This window comes from Globicephala melas, chromosome 4, assembly GCF_963455315.2.
Source record: "Globicephala melas chromosome 4, mGloMel1.2, whole genome shotgun sequence".
Taxonomy (NCBI): domain Eukaryota; kingdom Metazoa; phylum Chordata; class Mammalia; order Artiodactyla; family Delphinidae; genus Globicephala; species Globicephala melas.
In genome coordinates, this window is record NC_083317.1 from 7,584,729 (window position 1) to 7,612,693 (window position 27,965).

The 27,965-nt window shown below is 44.0% G+C and overlaps 1 protein-coding gene across 5 annotated transcripts in view; it reads left to right on the top strand.

Moving 5' to 3' along the window:
• KCNJ6 (potassium inwardly rectifying channel subfamily J member 6) overlaps positions 1 to 27,965 on the top strand; it is a 287,514-nt gene that overhangs the window by 182,913 nt on the left and 76,636 nt on the right. For 2 of the 5 annotated variants that reach the window (XM_060297791.1, XM_060297792.1), the window contains exon 3: positions 9,730 to 10,650. In XM_060297791.1, coding sequence (XP_060153774.1) covers positions 9,730 to 10,650 — 921 coding nt within the window. Of the gene's footprint in view, positions 1 to 9,729; positions 10,651 to 15,373; positions 15,473 to 20,208; positions 20,532 to 20,555; positions 21,267 to 27,965 lie in introns of those variants that run through there. The other 3 variants (XM_060297794.1, XM_060297795.1, XM_060297796.1) reach the window with 3 other exon arrangements.

Sequence of the window (27,965 nt, forward strand, 5' to 3'; positions counted from 1 at the left end):
GCCGCGGAGCGGCTAGGCCGTGAGCCATGGCCACTGAGCCTGCGCGTCCCGAGCCTGTGCTCCGCAACGGGAGAGGCCACAACAGTGAGAGACCCGCGTACCGCAAAGAAAAAGAAAATAGACATATAGACATGCTTTTCTTTTTGTTAACACAATTTACTTTTTTATTGTGGTAAAATGCATATAACATAGAATTTACCGTTCCAACCATTCTGTAGAATCTACAGTTCTGTGGCATTAAGTACATTCATATTGTTGCGCAACCAACACCATCATCCATCTACAGAGCTCATGATCTTCCCAAACTGAAACTCCATACCTATTAAACCCTAACTCCCCATTCCCTCCTCCCCCAGCCCCTGGTAACCGCCATTCGTATTTCTGTCTCTAAGGATTTGACTACTCAAGGGACCTCATATAAGTGAAATCATACAATATTTGTCCTTTTGTGACTTTATTTCACTTCACATAATGTCCTCAAGGTTTATCCATGTTGTAGCCTTTTTAAGGCTGAATAATGTTTCATTGTATGTATAGACCACATTTTGCTTATCTATTCATCTGTTGATGGACACTTAGATGTCTTCCACCTTTTGGCTATTGTGACGAATGCTGCCGTGAACAGGAGTGTACAGGTATCTGTTTACATGTGCTTTTCTTGACCAGTAAGGATGGGGACACCTTTGGCTGATCTGTGATTACGCAGAGTTCAGTTATTTGCATTGTGAGATGCAGATTCAATTCAATGAGTCTGCTGAAGTACAGATTTCTTGCAATTCACACTGGAAAATGAGCCCATCTGAAGCTCCTCCATGACACAGAGCCTGAGACAGATGTCACCAATATTCCCTTCCCATCTTTCTCCTTTCCTCCTCATACCACACTTAACCTTTCAGGAGGAAGCTTCATCCCTTTTTCTGTACGTGCCCATCCCCCCACCCTTGCTCTTGACAGCACTATGTGTTGACTTCCATTCCACCAGACCCCTCACTCCCACACTCCCCCCTTCCTTGTTGGGTCAGCCTCTCCGCTTCAGCTTCTTCTCAGGATGCAAAGGTGCTAAAAACTCCCCAGGTTCAAAGTCACCAACTGTATTAGTTTCCTTGGCTGTCACAACAAGTTGCCACAAAGTGGGGGGCTTAAAACAACAGAAGTGTGTCCTCTCACAGTTCTGGAGGTCAGAGTCTGAAATTAAGGCTTCAGCAGGACCATTCTCCCTCCAAAAGCTCTAGGGAAGAATCCTGCCTTGCCTCTCAGCTTCCAGGGGTTCCAGGTGTTCATTGGCTTGTGACCACATCACTCCACTCCCTGCCTTTGCCATCACATGGCCTTCTCTGTGCCTCTGTCTGTCCTTTTCTGTGTCATATGAAGATGTTTTAACTGGATTTGGGGCACACCCTACTCCAGTATGATCTCATCTTGATCCTTATCTTAATTACATCTGCAAAGACTCTACTGTCAAATAAGGTCACATTCTGAGGTTCCGGTGGACATGAATTTGGGGGTGGGACAAGGTTCAGCACACTACACTAGTAAATCCCAGGTGCCAAGCCCAGTGGACATGACTCAGTAGCTGTACGCAGAATTTGTTTTGTTTATTTAGAACAGAAATAGCTTTATATTGCCTACTGATTTTTTAGATGATAGAACTATTAACGGAAAGTTTAAACATAAAAAAATTGAAAGAAAGCAAAAACACCAACAAACTTACAGCTCAGAGATTGATCTCAATGATCATTTTGGAGGACATTCTTCTACACACACTCACTAATGCAAAAAGGCAATATATGCAAAGTAAACTATATGTTTTATTCTGTTTTTTCACTTAACGCTATGGCATGGACAACCTGCCAGGTTGATAAACACATATTCATTCATTCAATAAATAGCTGCTGGGGCTTGCTCTGTGTCAGGCACTTTTTCCAGAGCCTGAGATCCATCAGTAGATAAAACACATAGAGATCTCTACCCAGGAACTTCCTTTCTGACAGTGGCAACAGACAATAAAAAATTAACACAATAAATAAACTCTTTCATGCTGGAAGGTGAAAAGTGCTACAGAAAAAGTAAACAGTAGCATAAGGAAGAGAGATGTGAGGACCTGAAGGAAGTGACTGAGATTTTTAAGAGGAGGTAAATGTCCTCATTAAGAAGGTGATTCTTCCACAAAGAGTTGAAGACCCCAAAACATTGGGAAATCATATTTAATAACTGCACAATATTCCATTGATTAGAGCTGCAACAATATGTTTAACTAGTGCTCTGTGGATAGACATTTAAGTTGTTTCTAATTTTTAACTATTATAACTGAGGCTGCAATATCCCCTGCCTACAATAGATAAATGTTGGTAAAATTATTTTCTTAGGATAAATGTCTAGATCCAGAATTGCTAATACGAGGCATCTAATCATTTCTAAATTGTGAGACCTACTGTCACTCTCTCCTCCAGGAAGACTTTGCCAGTTTACACATCTGATAATACATGCACGTTCACAATTCCACTGCCCCCCAACACATATACTCCACATGCTGTATTTATGGTTTATTTTTAATGTTACTAACTTTAGAGTAAAAAAATGTTATTATATTTGCACTGCTTTTACTTTGCCATGGTTGAGCATATGCTTTTCAGCTCCGAGTATTTCTTCTCTTATAAACTCCATATTCATTTCCTTTGATCGGTTTTTTCTACGGGGGTATTTATTGCTTTTGTAAATCAGAAATATATATGTGATGTGTGAAAATATTTTTTGTGGTTTGCCTTCTTGCTTTTTTTTTTACAAACATTTATAATTTTTATATTGACAAAAATACCAGCATTCCAAGATAGTTTCTGGATTCCTCTTACAATTAGAAAGGCTTTCTCAACTCGGAGAACTATAAAAACATTCAAATCTTCTACTCCTTCTGTAGTTTTTATTTTTTTGTACTTAGATCTTTGATCCACTTGGAATTTATTCTGATATAAGGAAGAGGGAAGGGATGCATCATTTTTCTTCCAGTTGTCCCTACAGTGTGTGCCAAATGCCCCCTTTGCCCCCCTAAGACTCCAGTTCCACCTGCCACCTGGCTACCTGCCTGCCCTCCCTCTTCTCCTCACATCTCTCATTCCTTCCTCAGCACCCGCTCTGGGTTCTCTACTTCTGGCTTCATATTGTAATTGTTTTCCAGAATCCTGTCTTCTATATCCTCTACTTACTCCACAGCCTCCAGAAGAACTTTCACCCATGCCCATAGTTACACTTCCATGCACATGTGCTAACAACCTCCAAATCTAGAGCTCGGTCCAGGTCACTGATAAGCTTCAGCCCATAGGAGAGAGCAGACACTTGAAACTAAACCTGCCCACACCACATCATCCTCTGCCTTCTGGTCTCAACCATCCTGTCATCCCCCATTCTCCTGCCCACACCCCTCCGCAGTCTCTAATCTCCAAATTATTTTAGTTTTGCTTCTTATTCAGCTCCCAATCCACTGCCCCCTCTTCACCCTCATGGCTGCTCCCTTAATCCAGCAGCTAGCCATTTCTTCTTACCAGCATGCCTCTAACCCAGAGGTCAGCAAATGACAGCCCAGGGAGTCAGATCCAGGCTGCAGCCTCCTTCTGTGCTGCCCATGAGCTAAGAATAATTTTACATTTTTAAAGCATTGTAAAAAGTCTTTCAAAAAACAAAAGAGTATGCAACAGAGACGTGTTGCTTGCTTGCAAAGTCTAAACTGTTTACTATCGGCCCTTTGCAGAAAAAGTTTGCAGAACCTTGCCTCTAATCTACACTCCACTGGGGGCCTCCAGTGGTCTCAGACCTGCAGGCATTCTGTATACGCCCACCACTCCTCTGCCCACAAGCACCCCATGGGGGTTACTTATGATTTTCTTAGAGTCATGTGAAACAAATCTCTCCATTTCTAAGTTACCAGATATATGGGACGGAACACCTTCAGATCAAGTACTTGATAATTATTTAGCTTCTATGTGCTAAATTCCATCGATCACATGCCAGGAGAGTCTCAAGGTTTTGTTAGAAAATATCTTTTTTTCTTTATGATGGTAAAAGGAATATAAAGTCATTCTGGAAAATTTGGAAAAATCAGAATGTTTAAGAGGAAAATTAAAAGCACCCATAGCCCCCCTCTCAGAAGTTCCCTATTAACATGTGTGCATTTCCTTCCAGTCTTTGATTTTTCCTGTGCGTTTGAGATCCATCCCGTTTTTCCATTGGGTTTTTCCCCCACGATACTAAAAATTCTTGAAGTGCTCTTCGGACATTTTCTTAGACACTGTAAGTTTCCCCCATAGAATTCGTATACAATTTTCAATGTAGAATTTCCCATCAGGAGAGCATCTATTCACAGCAGCCTTCTCTCCACAAGCGGTGCCCCCCAAATTCGAGGTGCTTCCGGTAATTCTGGGATCAGGTCCTTTCCAGTTTGTAACTCAGTCACATGTTATTTCTTTGAGGTTAAAGTTCAACACCAGGCTATTTTGCACCTTACCTAGTTTTATGTAAATTGGTCATCTTTCTAATAGAAAGAAAAAGAACATGGGGGTGGAGGGGGGCGGGAGAGCGGCTTTTTCACAGAGTCACATTTACTCTAAACCAAAATAACTCAGGTTAAGTAAATCATCAAGATCCTTGGCGCCGTTCCTCCCGTCCTTTTGCACGCTGTACAGCACTTCACAGTTGGCAGAGAGTTCCTATACATTATCTCTGGTCAAGCCACGTGCACGATGCTGAAGGACCAGGGTGGCGGGTCTCACCGGGACTCTGATGCACATGCGCATGGCTGGGGGCCCAGGGCAAGCTCCTGAGAGGCGGTGGGGGTCGAGAGGGGGTGGGGTGGGAAGTCGTTTGTGTCCCCAGCTGTGCCGGAAGGCAGGTAGGTTTGTCTGCTTTCCCAACAGCAGCTGCAGCTCCCCACGCCGAGCAGCTCAAATGCTCTTGCAAATGCAATTCACATCACCCGGTCAAATTCACACCTGGGATTCCAAGAAAGAAAGAAACGTTAAGAGCTAGATAATCAACATTCCCTTCCGTATTTCCACACCCCCCCCCCCCCCCGCACGCGCATTTGCATTCCTGCCCGGGTGCTGAAGCACGCTCACAGCTCAGACCTGGAATGGCCCTCTCCCCAGTCCAGGGCTCCCTGACACTGCTCTGGGCAAGGCCTGGAGGCTGTGCTGCCTTCTTCTGCCCACTCCACACCCCACCTCTTCTCCTTGCTGGCCTCACCTCTTCTGCCCCTTGAGACTCCTACTTCAGTCTCCTCTACTCTCCAGGTACTCTCACATTTCATTGGCTTTTTTGATTTCTCAACTCTGCCTGTTCCCCACCAGCCACTGTCAAGTGGGAGGCCCAGCTTACCTCCCCATCTTCCCTTGGATGCATCTCACGTGCACCCACTGCCTCACCTGCAGTGGTGCCTCTGAGGCTGTTACCAAGTCCAAGCTCGTACTGCTTGCCGCAGGACAGGCTGATAAATCAAGAGCTGAGCTGTTGGGGCAATGAATAACGACTTTATTCAGAAAGCCAGCAGACTGAGAAGATGGCGGACTAGTGTCCCAGAGAACAGTCCTACCCAAGTTAGAATTCAGGCTTCTTTTGTACTAAAGAGGGAGGGGGTGTAGTTGGTTGTTGCAGACTTCTTGGTGTCGGAAGCCTTTGTTATTGCAGCTATTCAGGTAGGTCCAGTCATGATGTTCCTATAAACCTCCAACAAGACAGTTATCCTCTGTTCTGCAACTTTTTATCTCATGAATGGAAAAGTGTTACACTTTTAAAGGTCAGAGCCTTGAGAATGGGCTATCCTGTATATTTCAGGCTATAGGCAACATTCTTAACTTGTAGCAAAAGCACCAGAATACAAAGGTTAAAGTAAAAGAAACAGATCCCATATAGAGTCATTGTTCTCCCCCACTCCAAAGACACCTTTCCACCATACTCCCTGGGACATTCAGCTTTCTTTGTTTGCTTCCATTTTTGTTTGTTTTTAAAAGGCACTTAAGTAGCATATACATTGATATTTTTTCCCTGACACAAAACACAGACATTCAATTAACCACATGCTAGTTCATTAGTGTCGGCTAAAAAAAAAGTATATGCACACCTAAGAGTTGAGAGTTATGTTTTATTCAGCAGATACACTGAGGACTTCAAGCCTGGGAGGCAGCATCTCAAGTAACCCTCAGACAACTGCTCTGAGGAGGTGAGGGGGGCGCTAGGAGATACAGGAGTTTTACAGCAAAGGGCGGGTAGTAGGAACAAAAGATTACTGTTAATAAAAGAAAGTTAGGTATCTCAAATTAAGGAATTTAGTGCTTTTCTATGCATAGGAAAATGCAAGAGTCTAGGCTCACTGAAACCATTCTTTTGATATGAACCTCAGCTATGGGGCCAATACCCTGTGTTTTCACACCCACACTTTCCTCAAGGCTCACCATGGGGAGTGGCCACAGTCTGCTGGCTGCTAGATGGCAGGTATTCTTTGTTTCCTCCCTGAGTTCCCTCAGCGCTCACCAGCTCACCATTGGAGGGCTGCAATTGCTGATGACTCTGACATCCTTTGTTTACTGATATGGCTGGCAATGTTTTATTTCTCAAGAGACAATGTTAGAAAACAAAATTCAACTGAGTACATTTGAAGAAAAAATTGGCTTTATTCAACAATTCATGAATCAGGCAGCATCCCATCTAGCAAACAGACAGGAGGGGTCCTGTACAAAATGGATGGTTTTTAAAGGCCTAAAGGGGATGGGACAGGAAGTCATAAACAATTGAGGATTATTTCAAGCAAGGTCACTTGCCTTGGGGGAAGGCAGGGGTCTGTGTGGTAGGCTACCTCATCTGTGGCCAGAAAATTCCAGACTGACTGGTAAAAGGTCACATCCCTGGGAGGGACTGAACCTGGATAGGTATTCAGTCCCCATTGACTGATGTAGAGCTTAGCACAAGTGACTCCATTTTTGGATCCCTGTTTCTTTTCAACAACACCAAACCCAAACACCCCATCTTCACTCTCTTCCCCTCTCCCTGCTCTTTCCCACACTAGCCCCCTGAGAACTCTTCTGTCTGCTTATCCGTGTCAATACTGCTGCCCATAAAATTAGACAGAAGGCTCAATTTGATAACAGACACAAAATACATAGCTGCTCAAACGCAATTTTTTTTTCTTGTTTCTAGTTGGATGGCAGCTCTCTGCCACCAGCTGGGAACCCAGGCCCCTCCACCTCATGACTCCATCATCCCTCGTAGAAGGGGCAAGGGCATAGGAGGGGACACACCCACTATTTCAGGCCTTGGTCCAGAAGGGCACACCCACTCTTGATGGGCCAGGACTCGGCACGTGGCCACTCCTCAATGCAAAGCAGGCCGGGAAATGTGGTCCAGCCCTGAGCTAGGAAAAGGAAAAAAATGGATTTGGAGGATCAACTGGCAGGCTCCCGAGACTGTCCAGAGCACTTATCTCTACTCCTCCATTAACCCTTCAGACAGGAAGGTTACAACTGAGCCAGAAAATGCAGAAAACAGCTTCACACAGGGGGCTGGGGTATGTGTAGGTTGCCTCCATGAAATGTTAAAGCATGGAAGATGGCAGAAGACTGTTGGGAGTCAGCTATTCAGACAAACCCCCCTCTTCCACTTCCCACCCCGTGGAAACAAGAACCCAGGGTGATTCTGCACAGGCAGCGAGCTCCTCACCTGGGCCAGAGCCAGACCACACTGCAGCTCTGCAGACAAGGCCGCTCCACGCTGGCCGATCCTGAGCTGAATTCAGCCCACGTGAAGTCACACTTAGAGATTCCCTCTCAGGGCAAACTTAGCAGCGAGAGCTCGGACACGCGGCCCCCTGGGCCACAAACATCCCACCTTGCCAGGGGTGCCTGCAGTGAGCAGGGACGTTCTCCGTGACCTCCATCCAGATACCCCAACCCCCTCCATCCTGTCCCACTCTCAGCTGCTTCCTTCGACTCCTGTCCTGGTATCTGCTTTGAAATAAAAGCAAGGTTTTATTTACAAATGAAGAGTTACTGAGGGTAGTGATCTAAAGTCAAAGCTATCGGACCAAACATCAAGCTTGCAGACCAAATGCTGCCTCTTCCTTGTACTGAAGTCTAAAACCGGATCTATGGGATTGATAATGAAGGAAACTATCCAACCATGAGCAAGGTTAATCCATAAGTTAAGTTGGTACCACTCAAGTCCCATCCCCAGCTGTTTTCTTATTCAGATAAACGTTTTTTCTCAACGGACTGTGTTTCTCCCTTAACCAAAGGGAGAAAATGCATGGCAAAGTCAAATGACACAGAATAAAAGCCTGAGGGAAGAAACTGCTTATAAAACTTTCAGAAAGCTTTGAAATTATTGGCTAAACAAGTAATTTCATACAGTGGTTTATATGTATTTCACAGCAGCATCAGTTCCAAATGTCCCTTTGCACTCGGATTCCGGGAGAGTTTTCCTAATGCTTCGTCATCAAATGATTGTACCGATGCATTAATCATGAAGGCCGTGAGGAATAAAATAACCGCAAGCCAAAACTGCAGATGTTAAATGTTGAGGCAGAAACCAAATGAAATGTGTAAACACATAGAAAGAGAGAGAACATTTCCCCCACACGTTTTTTAACCTTGGCATTGCGTCAACCATTAGGGTAAAAGGCATGCATACTTACCAATAAAATCCAGAATTTCTTTTAAACTGAAATTTGACTGACACCTTAAAGAGTTCCCTCAAAATTCTTGCCCCTAAATATAAGGAGAGTGGCAAAGGAACAACTTATTACAAAAGAATGTTTATTACATGTCTGTTCCATGCAGGCACATATAATGCACATGTTAACTTTATAACAACCCTATGAATTGGCTATCATGATTACCATTTTGTAAATGTGAAAACTGAGGATCAATCAGTGAATTTTAACAGTCTATTGTTCTACTCAGGCTGCCATAACAGAATACTACAGACTGGGAGGCTTAAACAACAGCAATTTATTTTCTTACCGTTCTGGGGGCTGGAAGTTTAAGATCAAGGTGCCAACAAGGTTGGTTTCTGGTGACCTCGGTTGGTTTGGAAGGACCTTTCTTCCTGGCTTACAGACAGCTGTATTCTCACTGTGTCCTCATGTGGCCTTTCCTCTGTGTGCACACCCCTGGTGTCTCATCCTCTTGGATCAGGGCTCCACCCTTCTGACCTCATTTAACCTTAATTATGTCCTTAAAGCCCCCTCTCCAAATACAGTCACACTGGGGGTTAGGGCTTCAACATATTTGGGGATGGAGTGGAGGTGCAGTTTGGTCCATAACTGATAGCATGACCAGGAGCCCACAGTTGCTGAGTGGTAGACCCAATACTGTCTGAATCTAAACATTTCTTTATCCAGAGTGCACTGCCTCTCACATACCACAGCATCTCAGAGAGAATGCGGACACATCCCACTGTGAAAGCTGACTCTTAGAACTTGCTGGCAGGGAGACAATTTCACAGCAGTTAAGCTCTGTCCCTGTGAGAAGGGTGGTGAAGTCCTTACACAAGCTAGATCACAGAGGCCAGGAGTCCAAGGCAACCCATTCAGATGACACCCCCCAAAAAAGACTTCATCTACACTGTTAATAGCTACACAAATGGTCAAATGATGGTTTCCTACCATATTCCATCCACAGTGGGATTTCCATGACCTCCAAAGAGCCAGCTTTTCATTCAGTTTTTCTTTTCTTTTTTCCAAACCACCAGCTAACGTCCTGGAGGGTGACTCCATGGACCAGGATGTTGAGAGCCCTGTGGCCATTCACCAGCCAAAGTTGCCTAAGCAGGCCAGGGACGACCTGCCAAGACACATCAGCCGAGACCGGACCAAAAGGAAAATCCAGAGGTATGTGCGGAAAGATGGAAAGTGCAACGTCCACCATGGCAACGTGAGGGAGACCTATCGCTACCTGACCGATATCTTCACCACCTTAGTAGACCTCAAGTGGAGATTCAACCTGTTGATTTTCGTCATGGTTTACACAGTGACGTGGCTCTTTTTTGGAATGATCTGGTGGCTAATTGCATACATCCGAGGAGACATGGACCACATAGAGGACCCTTCATGGACTCCTTGCGTCACCAACCTCAATGGGTTCGTCTCTGCTTTTTTATTCTCCATAGAGACAGAAACCACCATTGGTTATGGCTATCGGGTCATCACGGACAAGTGCCCAGAGGGAATTATTCTCCTCTTAATCCAATCTGTTTTGGGGTCCATTGTCAATGCATTCATGGTGGGATGCATGTTTGTAAAAATATCTCAACCCAAGAAGAGGGCAGAGACCCTGGTTTTTTCCACCCATGCAGTGATTTCCATGAGGGATGGGAAACTGTGCCTGATGTTTCGCGTAGGGGATCTGAGGAATTCCCACATCGTGGAGGCTTCCATCAGAGCTAAGTTGATCAAATCCAAACAGACCTCAGAGGGGGAGTTCATCCCCTTGAACCAGACGGATATCAACGTAGGGTACTACACTGGCGATGACCGTCTCTTTCTGGTGTCACCACTCATCATTAGCCATGAAATTAACCAACAGAGTCCTTTCTGGGAGATCTCCAAAGCCCAGCTGCCCAAAGAGGAACTGGAAATCGTGGTCATCCTAGAAGGCATGGTGGAAGCTACAGGTAAGGTGTGCTCCATCCGGGGGTATCTGTGGGATCAATGCTCATTTTAAACTGAACCTCACATTCTTATTTTTGACAAAATGTGGAAAACTGAACCTCACTCACTATTGACGCCACCTCTTTATTCATGAAGTAGTATGTGGCCTATAACCTTAAGTATGTCCACCACAAAGTCTAACAATTTAGCTTTTCAAAAGCCCTTGGGAAAATAAATTAATAAACAATTTTTTAAAACACCTCTTAATATATTTTAAATTTTCAAATATTTACTTAAATTAAAATTTGATCTCTCTCTAAAGCAATTTTTAGATTGTTTTAAAGCATTGTTTAAATTAAATACTTGAGGTTATTTATTGCCAAGCCAGGAGGAAGAAGTTAAGCCTTTCAAAGGAAGCCTGACAAATTGCTTTAATAAAAATACAATTTTGCCCGTTCTTTGGGAGCCATTTGCAAGACCCATAGCCTTGCTTTTTCTTTTATATCAGTTGAGCACTTGGTATCTTTTCTCTATACTCTACCTGCCAAATCCCCTGTAGATATAATAATGCAGACCCAGTAAATAACTCTAACAGGAAAGAAAAAATATTGATATCCACTCATCATAATCCTATTGACCCATCTGCTTTGAACAGCTAACTACTGGTGTATTTTAACAAAGATGATCTGTTCTAAAAATAGAGAAATGGTCTGTTTTTATTGAAGTCTTCACTCATATCTTTCCATACGTGTTACACATCCGAGGAGCAAAAGAGGTTCTGCCTGTATTTATCTGTAACTTTCTATGAAATAGAGCCATAAACTCTGCCTTAAGCTAACAATAGTGCCTGTGGGAAAAGTATAAACTAGAACACTAATTCAAGCTTTGCTTTACTATTCTTCTGAGTCATTAGTCTTGGGATCCTTTTTAGTTATACAATCTGCCCTTCTTGTGCTTTGAGATCTTCAACTTGAGGCTCAAGTAGGTTTACACAATCTGAAAATGCACGGCCACCAGCCAGACCCCAGACTCTTCATCCACCCATAACCTGACCTCAGTCATCCGTCAAATGAAAGTCATTACTCCCATGTCTCAGCCTCCCTGGACCCAACAGGCAAAGTCATTACCTCTAACAAATTTCTCTTATAGTGGTAAAAACTTTTGCAATAGTTTTTTAAAATGCAGCAAACAATGAAAATGTGAGTAAAAGGCTTTGCATGAAGTGTGATCCTTTGCATAAGGCAAAAGGAACATCTAAAACAAAAATAATCATTGTGAAATTATAAATAAGTACTGCACATGTGCACTGGGCTATCTGTACCCTGAGCCTGACTTTGGGGTGCCCTCGTGAGCCAATAGTTGTGTGAGGGGAGGGAGGAGGAAGGAGGGGGGAGGAGGGCGGGGAGAAACCAACTCAATAAGAGAGCTCCGTCATTTTCCCACAGACCAGAAACTACTCCCACCTCGGCCAAGCACCTGGACTCTGGGTCCCCCTAGTGGTAACCACTGAGATACAGTCTCTGGCAGCATAAACTGACCACTTAATGATGCGCTTTTAATATTAGATTTCTCCCTATAAACTCTCCGGATAGGACAGAAAGGAGGGGAGTGGACAAGCCTTGTTCTCCTTCCGTCTCTGAGCTCAAGAAGCAAAAGCCAGTGGAGACGTACCCTCTGTTTACTGGTGTTAATCTGAGCTTCGAATTGCAGGAGCTGTGTTCCCTCAAATCAAAACCCAAGCTCTAAAAATAAGTCAGTCCGGAATAAGCAACTTACCTTTGTGATGTCTGTGAGTCGGAATTCTCCCTGGGGCAGACCGTGTCTTTCTGAAGATAGCTTGTAATGACTGAGCCTTTCCAAATAGGGGAACATCCTTTTGTTGGTAGTTAATAGTGATACCTCTGAGCATTCGGTGGCCTTTCTACTGCTTTCATAGAGAAAACTGGGTACTTGCCAGCAAAAAAAGAATCAAAGGCAACCACTATTAACTTTCTAAAGGTAATAATAATAATTTTCTAATTTTTGGAAAGTGGAGGAAAGAGTGTTCTAGAAAGTTCTGGGTTTGTCTGGAAGCTGGACACGTCTTGATCCTTTCCTGATAGGATTCGTAGAGTTCAGTCTTTCCAGCACATCTCATCTCTTAATTTAACGAGGCACACTTTTTTTCTTTGTGAATGAAAAGCACAGTTGGGATTTATGGGTATTAAGTAGGCCCTTGGGGTGGGGGGAATGTTTCAATGAATCAAAGCCACAGGAAAAAAATAGATGTGGACCAAATGCACCCTGAGGAAAACAGATTCACAAGGATCTAATTATTCATTGGAAGGCTAGATGGGAAATCAGGAACCATGAAAACCGCAAGCTGACACAAAGGGGCCTCTGCTTGACTCATGCTTTCTTTCAAATATGACTTAGTTGACCTGAAACTACTCTCAGTGACCTCAGTTAGGATGCCTCTTTCAAGGACGAGCCTCACCATCGCCACCACTGCAACCTCCATGCGATGCCCTCCCTCTTTCTGTCTTGCATGTCGTGGGCACACAGCGACCCCAACGTGGTATTTGCTGGGGATCCGAGCTACCACGCAGTAGGCTGACCCGGCAGGTCCTTTAGTCCACCGGGTGCTCAGGCCCCTCACAGGCCAGCTGGTTGACACATAATAGGCCCACCCCAGTTGTGCTGCCCCAAGTCTGCTTCGTCACATCACTCAGGGTCAGGCTCGTCTTTAGAAAACGGGAGTAAGCTCCTTGAAGGCGGGAGGTGAGTCTTGCCCACCTTTGATGTTCTGCAGGTCCTGGCCCCAGTCCTTCATTCAGTGAGTTCTCTGGCCTCATAAAAGACAGACTCACACCCACAAAAGACAGACCCACGTTCTTGGTGGATGGTTTCGGTCTGGTCCTGCCCCAAGTCAGGGGGATGTGTCACCTCTCAAGAACCTTCCAGTCATGTGGTTCTATTTTTGAAAATGAATCAAACCCTGGAAAATTCTGACACCAGCCACCCAGACATCTGGGAACTGGCCATGTCTCATCCCATAAATATATTTTTAAAGGGGGCCCTTTATGTTCCTGACACAGGGGCAATTTGGAGATAGTGATGTTTACAGAGGGTTCATAGCTACGTAAACAAACATGCCGAGCAGCTGTGGCAAGTGAGCCTTAAATAGTAAAGCATTCATATAGACTGCTATTTATAGAGGGCAAATTGGCATAGAGGCTAGATGACAGCCACACAGAGCTGGGCCCGGTGCCAGCCAGCTCCTCACTATAGGCTTTCTGATTGATGAACTTCCATATTTACCCCCAACGATTATGCAACTATGACAGGCAGCCCTTTCCAACACCTCAGCAAATATGTCTCCTTAGAATGAATCCCATTAAGCTTTTTTTTTTAATTTTTATTTTATATCGGAGTATAGTCAATTCACAATGTTGTGTTAGTTTCAGGTGTATGGCAAAGTGATTCAGTTATACATATACATATACCTCTTCTTTTTCAGATTTTTTTTCCATATAGTTTATTATAGAATATTGAGTAGAGTTTCCTGTGCTATACAGTAGGTCCTTGCTGATTATCTGTTTTAAGCTCTTTTTTTTGCCTTTTTTATTATGGAAACTATAAAACTTAAATAAAAGTAGACCAAATCCTATAATCAACTCCCATGTACCCATCATTCAATTTCTATAATTGTCAATTCATGGCCAAACTTGTTTCATCTGTGTCACCCACTCACTAACTGCCCCTCCAGCATCATATTTTATCTGCAAATATATCAATATGTCTCTAAAAGATAAGGACTCTTTTAAAAACATAACTGTAGGGCTTCCCGGTGGCGCAGTGGTTAAGAATCCGCCTGCCAATGCAGGGGACACGGGTTCGAGCCCTGGTCCCGGAAGATCCCACATGCTGCGGAGCAACTAAGCCCGTGCACCACAACAACTGAGCCTGTGCTCTAGCCCATGAGCCACAACTACTGAGCCCATGTGCCACAACTGCTGAAGCCCATGCGCCTAGAGCCCGTGCCCCACAACAAGAGAAGCCACCGCGATGAGAAGGCTGCGCACCGCAACAAAGAGTAGCCCCACCTCCTGCAACTAGAGAAAGCCTGTGTGCAGCAACGAAGACCCAATGCTGCCAAAAATAAATAAAATAAAATTAATTAATTTAAAAAACATAACTATAACACTGTTATGACACCTAAAACAATTAATGATCATTTCTTAAGATCCAATATCTACTAAATGCTCTGACTTCCATTTGTCTCATAAATGTCTTTTTAAGTTTTGTTTAAATCTGCTGTTTGAATCCAAATCAGGTTAGCACACTGTTATCGGCTGAGATCTCTTCCAAGCCTTAGTCTATGAGCTCCCCTTCCATCCCTGTGGGGTTTTTATCTTTCAAGTTTTTCTCAAAGAAGAGAGTTTCTGAAATATTTATATACTACGAAGAAAGCTGGGGAAAGTGGAGGGTGGGAGGAAGCCAACTTAGTGAAGATATACTAGATAACACTTTGTAGATGAGGAAGCAGGGCTGACTGTCCAGACGTCAGTATCTACGGGTTACCAAGGAGGAGGGGGAGTGTGTGTCAGAAGTAGGCAAGCAAACCGGAAGTAGGTGAGGGCAAGCCATCCTTCCCCACAGGAAAGCTCAGTTCTTTATTCACATGAGGAGAGCTTAGTCACATAAATCACATCACAGGATTTTTGAGTTGCAAGAGTCTTCGCCCTACTCTTAATTACTTTACAGGTGAGGAAATGGATGCCCAGCAAAACTAGCGAGTTGGCTAAGGTGCGATAGTTACGGGCAGAGCAAGACCTTGAAACCCTAAACCACGGATGATGTCCAGCCTCCAAGTTCAGTGCTCTTTGCATCATGAATGCTGTTGGTTCGTGAAGATTCTGCAGAGCATGCACCCAAAAAGATGACTGGTATTTAACGTGCAGACAGGCTCTCTTTTCTCCCATCCTTAGCTCTTTTTCTTTAAGGCTTCTCTTTCGGTCTCCAATGTTATCAGTTCATTTTAAAATTCTTTATTACATTCACATGAATTTTTAACAAGCATATATTAAAATGAGATCTGCCACAAAACTGTTCTGAAATCAAAATTCAATAAGCACCGTCTACAAAAATACTCCTGGAAGAATATAATGTTCTGTCAAATCTGATTTCCAAGAACCGCTTTCCTTTGCCATAGTCAAAATGCCACTTCTCTATAACAGAGGAGAATAAGAGATCACAGAGTTTGAACAGGTGGCATTTCTCAGCTAAGATGGTTGAGGGTTAGCATCACAGTACTTTTAAGCTGTTTCTACTAATGATATTTCATAGCCATTGTATTTTTCAAATCTTATTTTCCCCTTTAGATAGGTAGCTGCTAGTCTCTCCACTGGCAAGTCATTATCTCCAGATTTACCATTTTTCTTTTAAGAGTTGTAACCCCAACTACCTAGCCTAGGAAAAGAGTTAACTGATAAGATCTGGAATGCTAAGATCTTGGGTGAAAATCTCATGGTAAATCTCTATAAGGCGCAATTTAAAAAATTCAAAGACATGTGAATTTATTTTTCCTGGATGGAAATCTACCACTCATCAACATCAAGAAATCCAACCATCCTTTCTTCTTCGAGCATTAGGTTCAGGTGATCTATTCAGGGCTTCCTCCCAAATGCCTACCTCAGTGTAATACACCTAAGTAGTGCCAGTGACTGGATAAAAACTGATAATACCTGCTCCCTAAATATGGTAAACTTTTTGTGATTCTAAGCAGTTTGGGGACACTGTTCTGGTCCTAACCATCTGAGGCTGGATGCAGTAGAGCACACATAGAATTTTATACTTTTCCACCACCCCTCTAGAAGAAAGAGACTGTAACCCTGTTAAACGTTATACCTCTGTTAAACATTATACCTCTGTGAAACATTTCTCCTAATTTAGAAGGCACTTAGGATCTCATAACTTAGATAGCAGTGTATTGAGGTCACCATAGACTATTGTGGTTGAAAAGACAAAAATACTGGATAATTATCAAACTTTTCATTATTAAAACATCAATAACAGAAAATCCATTGTTCTTCCTTCTCCAAATGGGCTGTGAGGAGCTCATAAAATAGATGTTCAGTAGAAGTCAGGAATGGCCACACAATATATACAATTTAAAGTTCAAACCCAAGGTAAAAAATAGACTAGCATGTAAAAGTTAGCTCTGACTCAAACTCGGAAGTCAGTACTCATGTTGGGAAGAAACTGCACCATTCAGATTAAGAGATGAGTATCAAAGAGTGGGAAGCCTCTAATTAGTGCATCCTTAAATAAATCGAGCTTTATTATTTCCCAGGGCATTCAGTAATATGAGTGCTGACAGCATGATGCCAGTGAAGCAGTTCTACCTGACAATTTTTAATGACCAGAAGAGGATCATTGGGGAAAACCATATAACTTATTCACACATGCAAACACACACACACACACACACACACACACACACACACACACCCCTCTGCTAAATAGCTAAACAGCCAGAAGCCAGAGGGGCTTCTTCCCCAGTTAAGCATGCCCTTGCTCCTGTGTTTTACACCAACTCACTTTGTAAGTGAGTTTGTTTGTTCTATTACTTATTTAGTACTCCTCTCTTTCAAAAGTAGTCTCTCTTGGCCATAGCTCAGCTTATCTGTACTTCTTTGTGTCATTTATACTGTCAGGCAATCCTGGGTTCAAACCACAGTTGCCGTATTCACTGTCTTGCTTAACTTCTCTAAGGCCTCACTTTTGCCTCTCTAAAATGGGAACAACAACGGTACCTACAACGTTGGTGACCTTTCAGCTTCACGGATCCTGTTAGATCAGATCATTCCTTCCCCCATAGACTGCACGGGGGAAATGCAGTAGGGAGGAGGGAAGCCAGGCATTTGGGAGGGTCAGTCCCAGGGACTGGCTCCACTGTTTCCAGGGACTGTGCAGCTAGCGTCTCCACACGATGACAACTGACTCTCCTCAGAAGGCACTCTGAACAGTCAAAATGGCAAATGTCAACCTGCGATAGCCAGTGCAAGAAATGCACACTCACAACGTGAGAGTAAATGCCAGCCTGGCCTCTTCCCAGTTACCTACCACGAATGATGAGCTCTGAATTAATGAGGATCACTGGGCTCAGAATAGACTTTGCATTCCTATAGATAGTAACATTTCATCATTATAATTTCTGCCCAAAGGGGACATGAATATAGATTATTCTCAAGTCTTCTAAGGCAGCTGCTCAGGGAGGACAGGACCAAGAGTCTGCATTTGAAAACAAGATTTCTATGTCCCCAATCCCCCTCCTAGGTTTTTATAAGAATGCTCTGGTGTCAGCTGATGCCCCAATTTGGAGAATGTATTTTTGTGCTGTTAATTCAACTGAAGAATATTTATTTACATAATAAGCCCTTAGAGATACTTCTGCGTGAAAGTATAGATATCCTTCAACAAAGTGGACAGTAAATGTGAATTTCTATATGGCCCATTCCACTGTTCTCTATTTACTGAGAATGAAAAGATACTGTACAGTCTGGTTTGGCTAGGCATGTTGCAGTAACAAACACCTCCAAAGGCTTAAAGCACAAAGGTTTATTTCTCATTCCTATTACATGTCAGTTGCAACTCTGTTCACATCCTGTTGACTCCAAGATACAGACGAAAGGAACAGGCCTACTTAGGACAAGGCATTCTCATGGCAGGGAGAAAAAAGAAATGACGAAACATCTCGCTTCTGCTTGCCATTTATTAGTCATAGCAAGTCGTATGGCAGTGCCTGATGTCCATGGAATGGGGAAATGTAATTCTCTCACAGGGACTTGGAATAAATAATTCAGACCAAAATAATACAATCTACCACAGGTACCCAAGTGGTTTTGAAAACCCCTAGACCGAGTTAAAAACCTTTTGCAAGTTAGGGTTTAAAATGTGCGGTAGTCATTCGTGTTGTTTGTGAAATATGTCCAGCTTTCGTCCTTCTAAACACATGTCAGGATCACATTTCCCTGTTCCTGTTGGACACGGTCATGTGACTTACATTTGTCCCAACAGTATATGCATATGTCATGTGTATCACGCCGCTGGAAACCTTACAAGCTAAATAGGATAATTCCCTTCCTACTTCTGTAGTTCTCATGGAAGCACATGTCACAGTGAAGTTTCCATCATTCTGGACCCTTGACCGGCTTTGAAAAGAAGACCCTTGCCAGCTCACTTGGGACTTGTAGCATGACTGAGAAATAACCTTAGGTTGGGTTAAGCCACTGAAATTTGGGTTGTTTGTTACCACAATATTAACTAACCTCTTTGGCCTGACACAAAATTTCATGCAAACATTTTGACAGGTTGGCTGTTGTATACTGCTCATAGCCCCACACTTGCCATGAAATGAATTTTTGTCTAGCTACTTTGCAAAGCTTCTCCTCCCTCCTTTAAACTCTCTGTTCACTGCTTAAGACTCTGAGGTCAGACAGGATGAATTCAAATTCTGCCTCCACTCCCAACTGTCCATGTGATTGGGTGCATCACTTTCCTTAACTTCACCAAACCTTTTTCCATTCTGAAAAATGGGAATGATACTTATATTTATAAGGAGATTCCATGAGATAATACAGGCAAGTCATTCATCATGGGACCATAGTATGTGCTCAATAAATTTAGAGAGTGAATCTATGATTCTGTAAATCATACTATTCTCATCCAGCATTCATTAGGTGCCTATTGAATGCCAATTGCTTTATTAGATGCTTTCCATATATTATTTTCAATCCTCAAAGCAATTCTGAAAGGTAGATACCATCCCCACTTAACAAATGAGGAGGTTGATTCTGGAGTAGGGAGTTGGGGAGAGTAACTTGCCCGAGGTCACACAACTGGTGAAGTAGTAAGGCAAGATTCCATCTCAGGGCTGCCCACCTTCCCAGTCTGTCTCCCTTGTGCCTCTCCAGGGAAGGCATAGTACACAACAGCACACTGAAAGTAGTGGTTATTGATTAAAGGTCATTAGCGTGTGGACGATTATCGCTCAGTGATATATTCCCTTTTGATTACTGGCCTCAGCTTCCCCATCAGGCTCCCCTCACCAGACCGCGGGAGGCAGGTACGGGCAATCTGCTCTTTCATAACAGTTGGCACTGAGTCTCTTGAAAGGGCACCTACTTGTTCATACTCTCAGATTCTGCCCAGTTCTACGTTATCAGGCAACCATGCCACTTGACACTGGGCCAACCCCATCTAAAAGAGCCTGGTGCCGTGCCAAGTATAACCCAAAGTGCAACCAAGCAGTCAGTGCCAAAACCCTTAGGGGAGAAAAAAAGAAAGTTTAACACTGAAAGGGAAGAATCCATTTTGACGCTGAGCTTCCTGCCAGAAATCACAATAATAAAACGATCTAGGCTTTGACCAGCCCAAGTAAACCCTGCTGGGGTTTCCATTTCACTGCAAAACATCCAATAAGACCCTTTTGGGGGTTTGAGGAGGATGCTAATTTTTCTCTTGTCACTGAGGCCATCCTTAGACGATTTTAATTGAACATTTGCGAAGTAAATACATTTTCTTTTACGTTTTCTCAGGCATAGTTTCTATAGGGTGAATATTAATAGAAATCTGTGAAAGCTGATGGATAAAGGAGAGGCTGGTGGGCAATGATATTAGAGAAGAGCACACAGCATGGAGCTCCAAGGAGACAAGACTGAATGTTGAGCCTGAAAGGAACTAATGCTACATTCACATCGGCCCTCAATGAAGTATCTTTAATACAACTCAGAGAGCTAAAGTAGTAACAAAGTATTAGCCATAAAGTATTTGCTTTAGATACTTGGTTATATATGTTGACTCTCTCCCCAAAGTTGGAAAAGGTGTACAACCTAAGGAGAACAAAAATGATGCTGCAAAACAAAAATGTCTATGATTCTTACAGAAATGCTTAAGAACCCACAAGGTCCAACATGGGGCAAGAAAGATTTCCAAACACCTCCCTGGGTCTTTACAGCATGAGTCCTTTATGTTCACCCAGAGGGACCTCAGCAGGTCCAGCCTCGCCTGCAGACCCTGTGTCAGCCCCCAAGGCTGGGGGAAGAAAGAAGCCACATTCATGAAGCTAAAAACAGATGGGTCACGGCTACCTGGGAGGAGGCTGGCAGCTTCACTGGCCATCAGCAAACCAGGCCAAGAACAAGGAAGGGCAGGGATGTCTCCAGTACCACCTCAAAGCCTCTGCTGCTGCGGGGACCTGGCACAGAGTCACCCCCTGTGTTTGGTGGATGACTTCGCAAAAACCTCACCTGTGACCAGAAATGCTCACTCCTGACATCAAAGAGACTAGCTGGGTGCACTTGGAGCTCCCGTGTCAGCAAAGCAAAGTGTCCTCTATTGCCACGTTGAAGGCTGGAATGACGCAGTGGCACTCCTTTCCTTGAGTTCACTCCAATACATGTTCACCCAGGTGGAAGGGGGCATCTCATGAATGAGGAGAATCTGTAACCTGGGCAGGAGATGGCCTAGTAGACAGGAGACGGGGAAGACGTTAGGCAAAAATGTGCCATGGCCTTCAGTGTTTCTCACGGGTCCCGCCCTGGGGTGTCTTCCTTTTTTTTATTATTATTAAATGTATTTATTTATTTATTTCTGGCTGCATCGGGTCTTCTTTGCTGCGTGCGGGCTTTCTCTAGTTGTGGCGAGCGGGGGCTACTTTTTATTGCGGTGCGCGGGCTTCTCATTGTGGTGGCTTCTGTTGTTGAGGAGCATAGGCTCTAGGCGCGTGGGCTTCAGTAGTTGTGGCTTACGGGCTCTAGAGCGCAGGCTCAGTAGTTGTGGCTCGCGGGCTTAGCTGCTCCGTGGCATGTGGGATCTTCCCGGACCAGGGCCCGAACCCCTGTCCTCTGCATTGGCAGGCAGATTCTTAACCACTGCACCACCAGGGAAGTCTGGGGTGTCTTCTTATGATGAAACAAAATCCACAGATGGACCCGAGGCATATGCATTTACATTTAAATGCTTAGTCTCTTTATTTTCCCATCCACCAAAATCATGAGCCCCACATCCTCCTCTCTCTTCAATCCTGCAACATCACTCCCTCTTAGATAACAACCTGGCTTCACACTTCGTTGAGAAAACAGAAGCAGTCAGACTGGAGCACTGGCCTTTCCGCCGGCCCCTATCTCACCACCACACCCCCGCCTCCGCCACCTGGGCCTTTCACCCCTGTCCGGAGCCCTGTCCAACCCAGGGCCAAACCTGGACCGCATCCCTTCAGCCCTCTCAAAGACTTTTAGACTACACCATCTTCTTTCCCCCATCATCAATTTTTTTCTTAATAGTTTATTTCCGACAACATAAAAATATTTCCTAATATCTATCATTTTTGAGAACAAACAAAAACAAAGGTAGACTTCTCCTGGTACCGTGTCCCTTTCCAGTACTGTCCCACTTCTCAATGCTCTTTCCCACATTACTTCTAGGAAGAATTGTCTGCATCTCCATCACCACTGTTTTACTTCCCTTTCCAAATGAGCTACTATTCCTAGCACACCACTGACACACACCAACAACATCCATCCTGCTAGCTCCAGAGGCCACCCCTCTATTCCCGTCTTACTTGGCCTCTTCGCATCAACATGCTGACCACTTCCTCCTTCTCCAGCCTTTCTTCCCCAGCGTTCACCACTACTTCTGCTTTCCCTCCTTCTTCAGTGAAAGCTCCTTTCCATCCTCATCTTCAAGCTATTTCTCCTTTTCCCCAAAATCTCAGGGCCCATTCCATCCAGAGTCCTAGCCTCCATTAATTATCCTTTTCTGTTATTTCAGCCAGGACCTTGGCTTTAATTACCATCTTTTTCGCATGTGACAACAAATTTCTATCTCTGGTCCTAACCTCTCCCCTGAGCTCTGAATTCAAAGATCCAGCTGCCTACTTGGCATCCCTATTTAGATGCTTGTACAACTAATATGACCAAAGCAGAAACTAGATATCCTAGCATCCCCTAGAATCTGCTTCCCTCTCCATCTTCCCCATGTTCATAAATACCATCATCAAACACGTAATGACTTACATCAGAAACTTCGGGAGCATCCCTGATTCATCTCTTGCCCTTACCGGCCAGAAGTCCTATAGATGTGACTTCCAAAATATGTCTATCTCTGTGGCTACTGCCACAGATTGTCATAATGTGGAGCCCATGGCATTCAACTGGGTCTCCCTGTTTAACTGTGACCACCCTACACAAATCCGTTTTGCACACAGCAGCCAGAGTGATGGTAAGAAAAATGTAAACCAGAGCAAGTCATTCTCGTGCTTAAAACCCTCCCATGGATTCTGGCTGCACTTGGAAAATCCAGATTCCCTGCCATGGCCAACAAGGCCCTTCTGGCCTGGCTCCAGCATGCTTGTCTGCTCTCACCTCCAGCCACTTTCCCACCCAGCTCACCACGCTGCAGCCGCGTGGGCTCTCCGTTCTGAGCACAGAGCTCTTGTACAGGGAGGTCTTCTCTGCCCACCAGATAGAAACCGGCTCCCATCACTGTGCCTCTGTCACTCGGTGCAGAACGTGTCACCAGCTGATGGTATCCTGTGGACTTGTGTGTTAACCAATAGTCTTTGGTTGCCCAGATCAGAAACGTGGTTGTCATTTATGCTCTCCCTTCCCTTGGGCACTGCAGTCTTCTCTCTCCCAACCATTTCCCCAAGCCCACAGGGCTCCTTTGTGCAAATGAGGAAAAGCCATCCCTCCTCAACTCTACTGCCATCTGCTGGGAAATTTGTGTCATAAATATATCTGTACCACTTAGATTTAGTGAGTTGTGCAGTGTACAACCTGCACAACCGTATGTGGTGGCCCGAGCTAAACTTATCCATTCCATCTCGTACCCGTCTCTAGTATCCAAACGTCCTCTCCTCTCCAGCATCTTGGCCACTGCACTGGTTCACAACACCACTCCCTCCCTCTGGGCTATTACACTGCTTCCATACTGACTTCCCTAATTATAGACTCTCATTTCTACAATTACCCTCCTTGCAATTAGTAGAGTAAACTTTGTAACTTACAGATCCCATCTCCTCACTCCCCAGCTCAAACATTCTCAGTAGTTTCTGGGTAAAGAATCAAGTCCAATCTCGTTTGCATGTCACAGTCTTGCCACCTGTCCAGGAGCCCTGTCACTTTCCCCACTACCTGCTTGTGCTACTGAAATTCCTGAACGCACCATGGGTTATTTTGCCTCTGGCCTGCACATGCGCTGACATTATCTCTGCCTAGAATATCCTCCTCCATTTATCTTCCCAATAACCCCTACTCACCCACCAAATCTCCCTTCAAATGCTGCCTCCTGTGAAACCTTCCTGACTGCTTGGCAAACTCTGGCATCCTCCCTCTCTGCTTCCCCTGCACTTCTACAAATCTCCATGATATCTGACTGCATTGTGTATGACTGATCACATGGCTGGGTGTCCCCAACAGACTCTATATTTTGAGGATAAAGATTATGCCCTTTTTTTCTACCCCAACAACTAGCACAATTTGCCACATGGTAGGTGCTCAAAAGAATGAATACATTGATGGTTTTGTAAAAAGCAAGGTCTGGCCTTTCTAAATGTGTCTTAGATGGCTGGCAGCATTTCCTTTTCACCTGGCACCATCTTATCTCAACTCTACTGAGAGCCAAGGACTACATCTGCCTTCCCAATGAGGCTGTTGTATCATTTAATTTAAAAATTAGGGCTTCCCTGGTGGCACAGTGGTTGAGAGTCCACCTGCCGATGCAGGGGACACGGGTTCGTGCCCCGGTCCGGGAAGATCCCACATGCCGTGGAGCGGCTGGACCCGTGAGCCGTGGCCGCTGAGCCTGCGCATCCGGAGCCTGTGCTCTGCAATGGGAGAGACCACAGCAGTGAGAGGCCCGCGTACCGCAAAAAAATAAATAAATAAATAATAAATAAAAATAAATAAATAAAAATTAAAGACTTTTTATTTAACGAGCCTGTTTATTTTACAAGATCCTTTCCCCATCCAATATTCACCAGGCATCTTATAAAGTCCATCCAATGTAAATACAGATAGTTTAAAGCAGCGATCCAAAAGGCAAACTTGTCCCAGAATTTGGTCTTAAATGACACAAGGGGCTCTTCCAAGTAGACATATCTCTGGTCCCCTTTCTAAAGTAGGTCTAGTCCACTGGAGGCTCAGTGGGGACAGGAGATGGGGCTCCCATAACAAGAGTCCCTCATTACTTTCATTCCCCGTCATCCCACACATGGATATTTCCCTCTGACGTTGTCTGGCTCTGCTCACAAATCTCCTCACTCTGCCACAGGACAAAGCAGAGAGCTCAGAAGAGCAAATCATGGGAAAGGGAGATTCCTTTACCCAAGTTTCTAATCCATAAGTAAATAAAGGGTCTCTCACTATATAACCCTCACCTTCTGCAGTGATGAAGGATGAGGGTAGGTGCTAGATCAGGACACACCAGCCCACACCTGAAGCATCCTAAGCGGGCTTTCTGAAGGTAAGAACTCTACAGGCAAAGTGTCTGAGGCTGAGACGTACTCAATCCGCAGGCAGGGATTTTCCAGAACCTCCCATGTACCTGGCATTGGGCAACATTAGACAAACACAGTCCTGCCCTGAGGGAACTCACATTTTAGAGCAGGAGGGTGGCAAAATGTTTTCTGTAAAGGGCCAGGTAGTAAATACTTCAGACTCTGTGATGTCTCTATTACAACTACTCAACTCTGCGGCCTTGGAGTTCAAGCAGCCACAGGCAATATGTTTCCAGAGGACCGTGGCTGTGTCCTAATAAAATTTTATTTATGGACACATAATTTTCACGTGTCATAAAATATTATTCTCCTTTGGGGTATTTTCCAACCATTTAAAAATGCCAAAACTGCTTTTAGCTCTCTCCTGTTCTAGGCGATGGGACTGGACATAAAAACAAGTTACTATACAAAATGGAATAATGTATATACAGAGAACATTTTTAATGGGGAGGTGCACCAGCGGGTACAGGAGCTCTGCTCTTGTACTCCCAGCCAGAATCCCACTTCAGATGTGTGCCACATAATAAGTACCAGTGACAGCAGCAAGCAAGGCACCTCCAGGGAGAAGGGGGAGCGGCCAGAACCCAGGAGAGAGGAAATCACTTACCTTTGCTCTTTGCATTTGCAATCCCCCAGAAGGAGAAGATAATGGGGGGCAGAGGGTTCCTGACCTTTGAGAGAGAGCTAAAATTGAACTTCTGTTCAAAAGCAGAGATTCATCGGTAAACAGTACTATTATTAACATCATGGTTTAAAGGGAAAAAAATTAAAGAATGTGAGTGTCTTTGTTTCGGGAGGGTTCGCACTGACACTACCTTTTGTGCTTGCTCTGTTTTTCTTTGACTGAAAATTACTCCCCCTACTTAAAGTTATACAACTCTCTCCCAGCAACATTTGTTCTTTTGTTAAGTTAAAATATGTATTTATTAATTTATTTTTTATTGACGTATGGTTAATATACAATGTTTCTGGTGTATAGCAAAGTGAATCAGTTATACAGATTCTTTTCTATTGCACATTATTATAAGATATTGAATATAGTTCCCTGTGCTTTATAGTAGGTCTTTGTTGTTTATCTATGTCATATATAGGAGTATGTATCTGTTAATCCCAAATTCCTAATTTATCCCTCCCCCGCACCTGTTCCCCTTTGGTAACTAGAAGTTTGTTTTCTACGTCAACATTTATTCTTAACATCAATTCATTTGGAGGTTGAAGGTCCTAAACTCCATTCCACCCCGAAAGAGCCTTTCTCGGTCCCAACTCCCCTCTGTCCCCTACCACTTGCACTCCCATTTTCTTAGGAGGCTGAGGGGGACGTATAGCGATTAGCCATCAATGAAGACACTCAACCTTTGCTATGAGTTACACATCCACACAACCCCGCCCTCTATCAGGCGATTATGGGACTCAGTCCACAAAGAAAGTTGTCCTTAACAAATTCATTGGAAATGCCTCAATCAAACAACTTGCTGTCAACACAACTGCCATTGACCCAACCAAATATGGTGGGAGGAAGACCTCACCAAGACCACAACCTGCTTTGGCTGTATTGCTACCTACTCGCAGGAGCTTGGTTCAGAATAATCATAACAAACGCTTGAAAAACAGTTGCACATTGGAACTTGCCTTGACAAAAATCATTTTCCTTAGAATGGATTTTCACTGGAAAACCCACACAGGAAAGCCTCAGCTTCTCTCCTGGTTCGCTTTTGTTCCCCATCTTCCCCACACTGCTTTCTGTGGCTTCTTTTCCTCCCATTCTGAATTCTCCACACCCTGTAAAGTCCAACAAACACGCCTTCCTCTGCAAGGCCTTCACATGACACAGCCTCACCCCTAACCAGGTCCTGTAATGTCCCCTCCTTTTCCAAGTGTCATTGTCATCTCCCAAGTGGACCCTAAGCTTCTTGTCTTCTCTCTCTCTGGTCCCCGTTACACCATACTGAGCATAGGAGACCACAGTGCCCATTGGTGATAGCTCGGGGACCTGTCAAGGGTACCTCCTGAGCTGCCCCTATGGATCCCAAACATGCCAGGAGTTCTTTGCTAACAATTTGACAAGTGTCGGGGCCAGAATCTGTTATGAGGTCAGTTATAGACCCTCAGTATCCCTCACCCATTTCGGATCCCCACGTTGATCCCGTTAGCCGTGCTATATATCACGAGTCAGGAACAGCAGAAACCGTCTTCCACATTTTACCACATTTGCTCAATCTACATACAGGTATCAACATAGATCCATGCACTTACGCATGTATGTGAATTTGAGATTTTTTAAATCATTTGAAAGTAAACTGTAGACAAGCTGCCACTTTAACCCTAAATTCTTCAGTGTATATTTTGTAAATGCAAAGACAGTCTTACAAAACCACAGTCTAATCATCAAAATCAGAAAATTGATATTGATACAAGGTTATTATCTAATCTAAAGACGATTCAGCTTTTGCCAATTTTCCAAATAATTTCTCTTATTATCAAAGAAAGTCACAGGCCGTACTTTGTTGTCATGTCTCAATCTCCTGTGACCTAGTGGAGCTCCTCTGTGTGTCTTTAACTTTCCAAACACTGACTTTTTCAGAAGAGTAGAGGCCCCTTTACTTTGTAAAACGTCCCTTAATATGGATTTTTCTCATGTTGCCTTGTGGTTAGATTCAGGTTTTGCATTTTTGACAAGAATACAATAGAAGTGAAGCCGGGCCCCTCTCTGTACATCAGATCAGGAGGCACGTGATGTTGGGTAGGGGTGCCTACCAGGCTTCTTCATTGTAAAGTTATTGCTTTTCACTTTGTAAA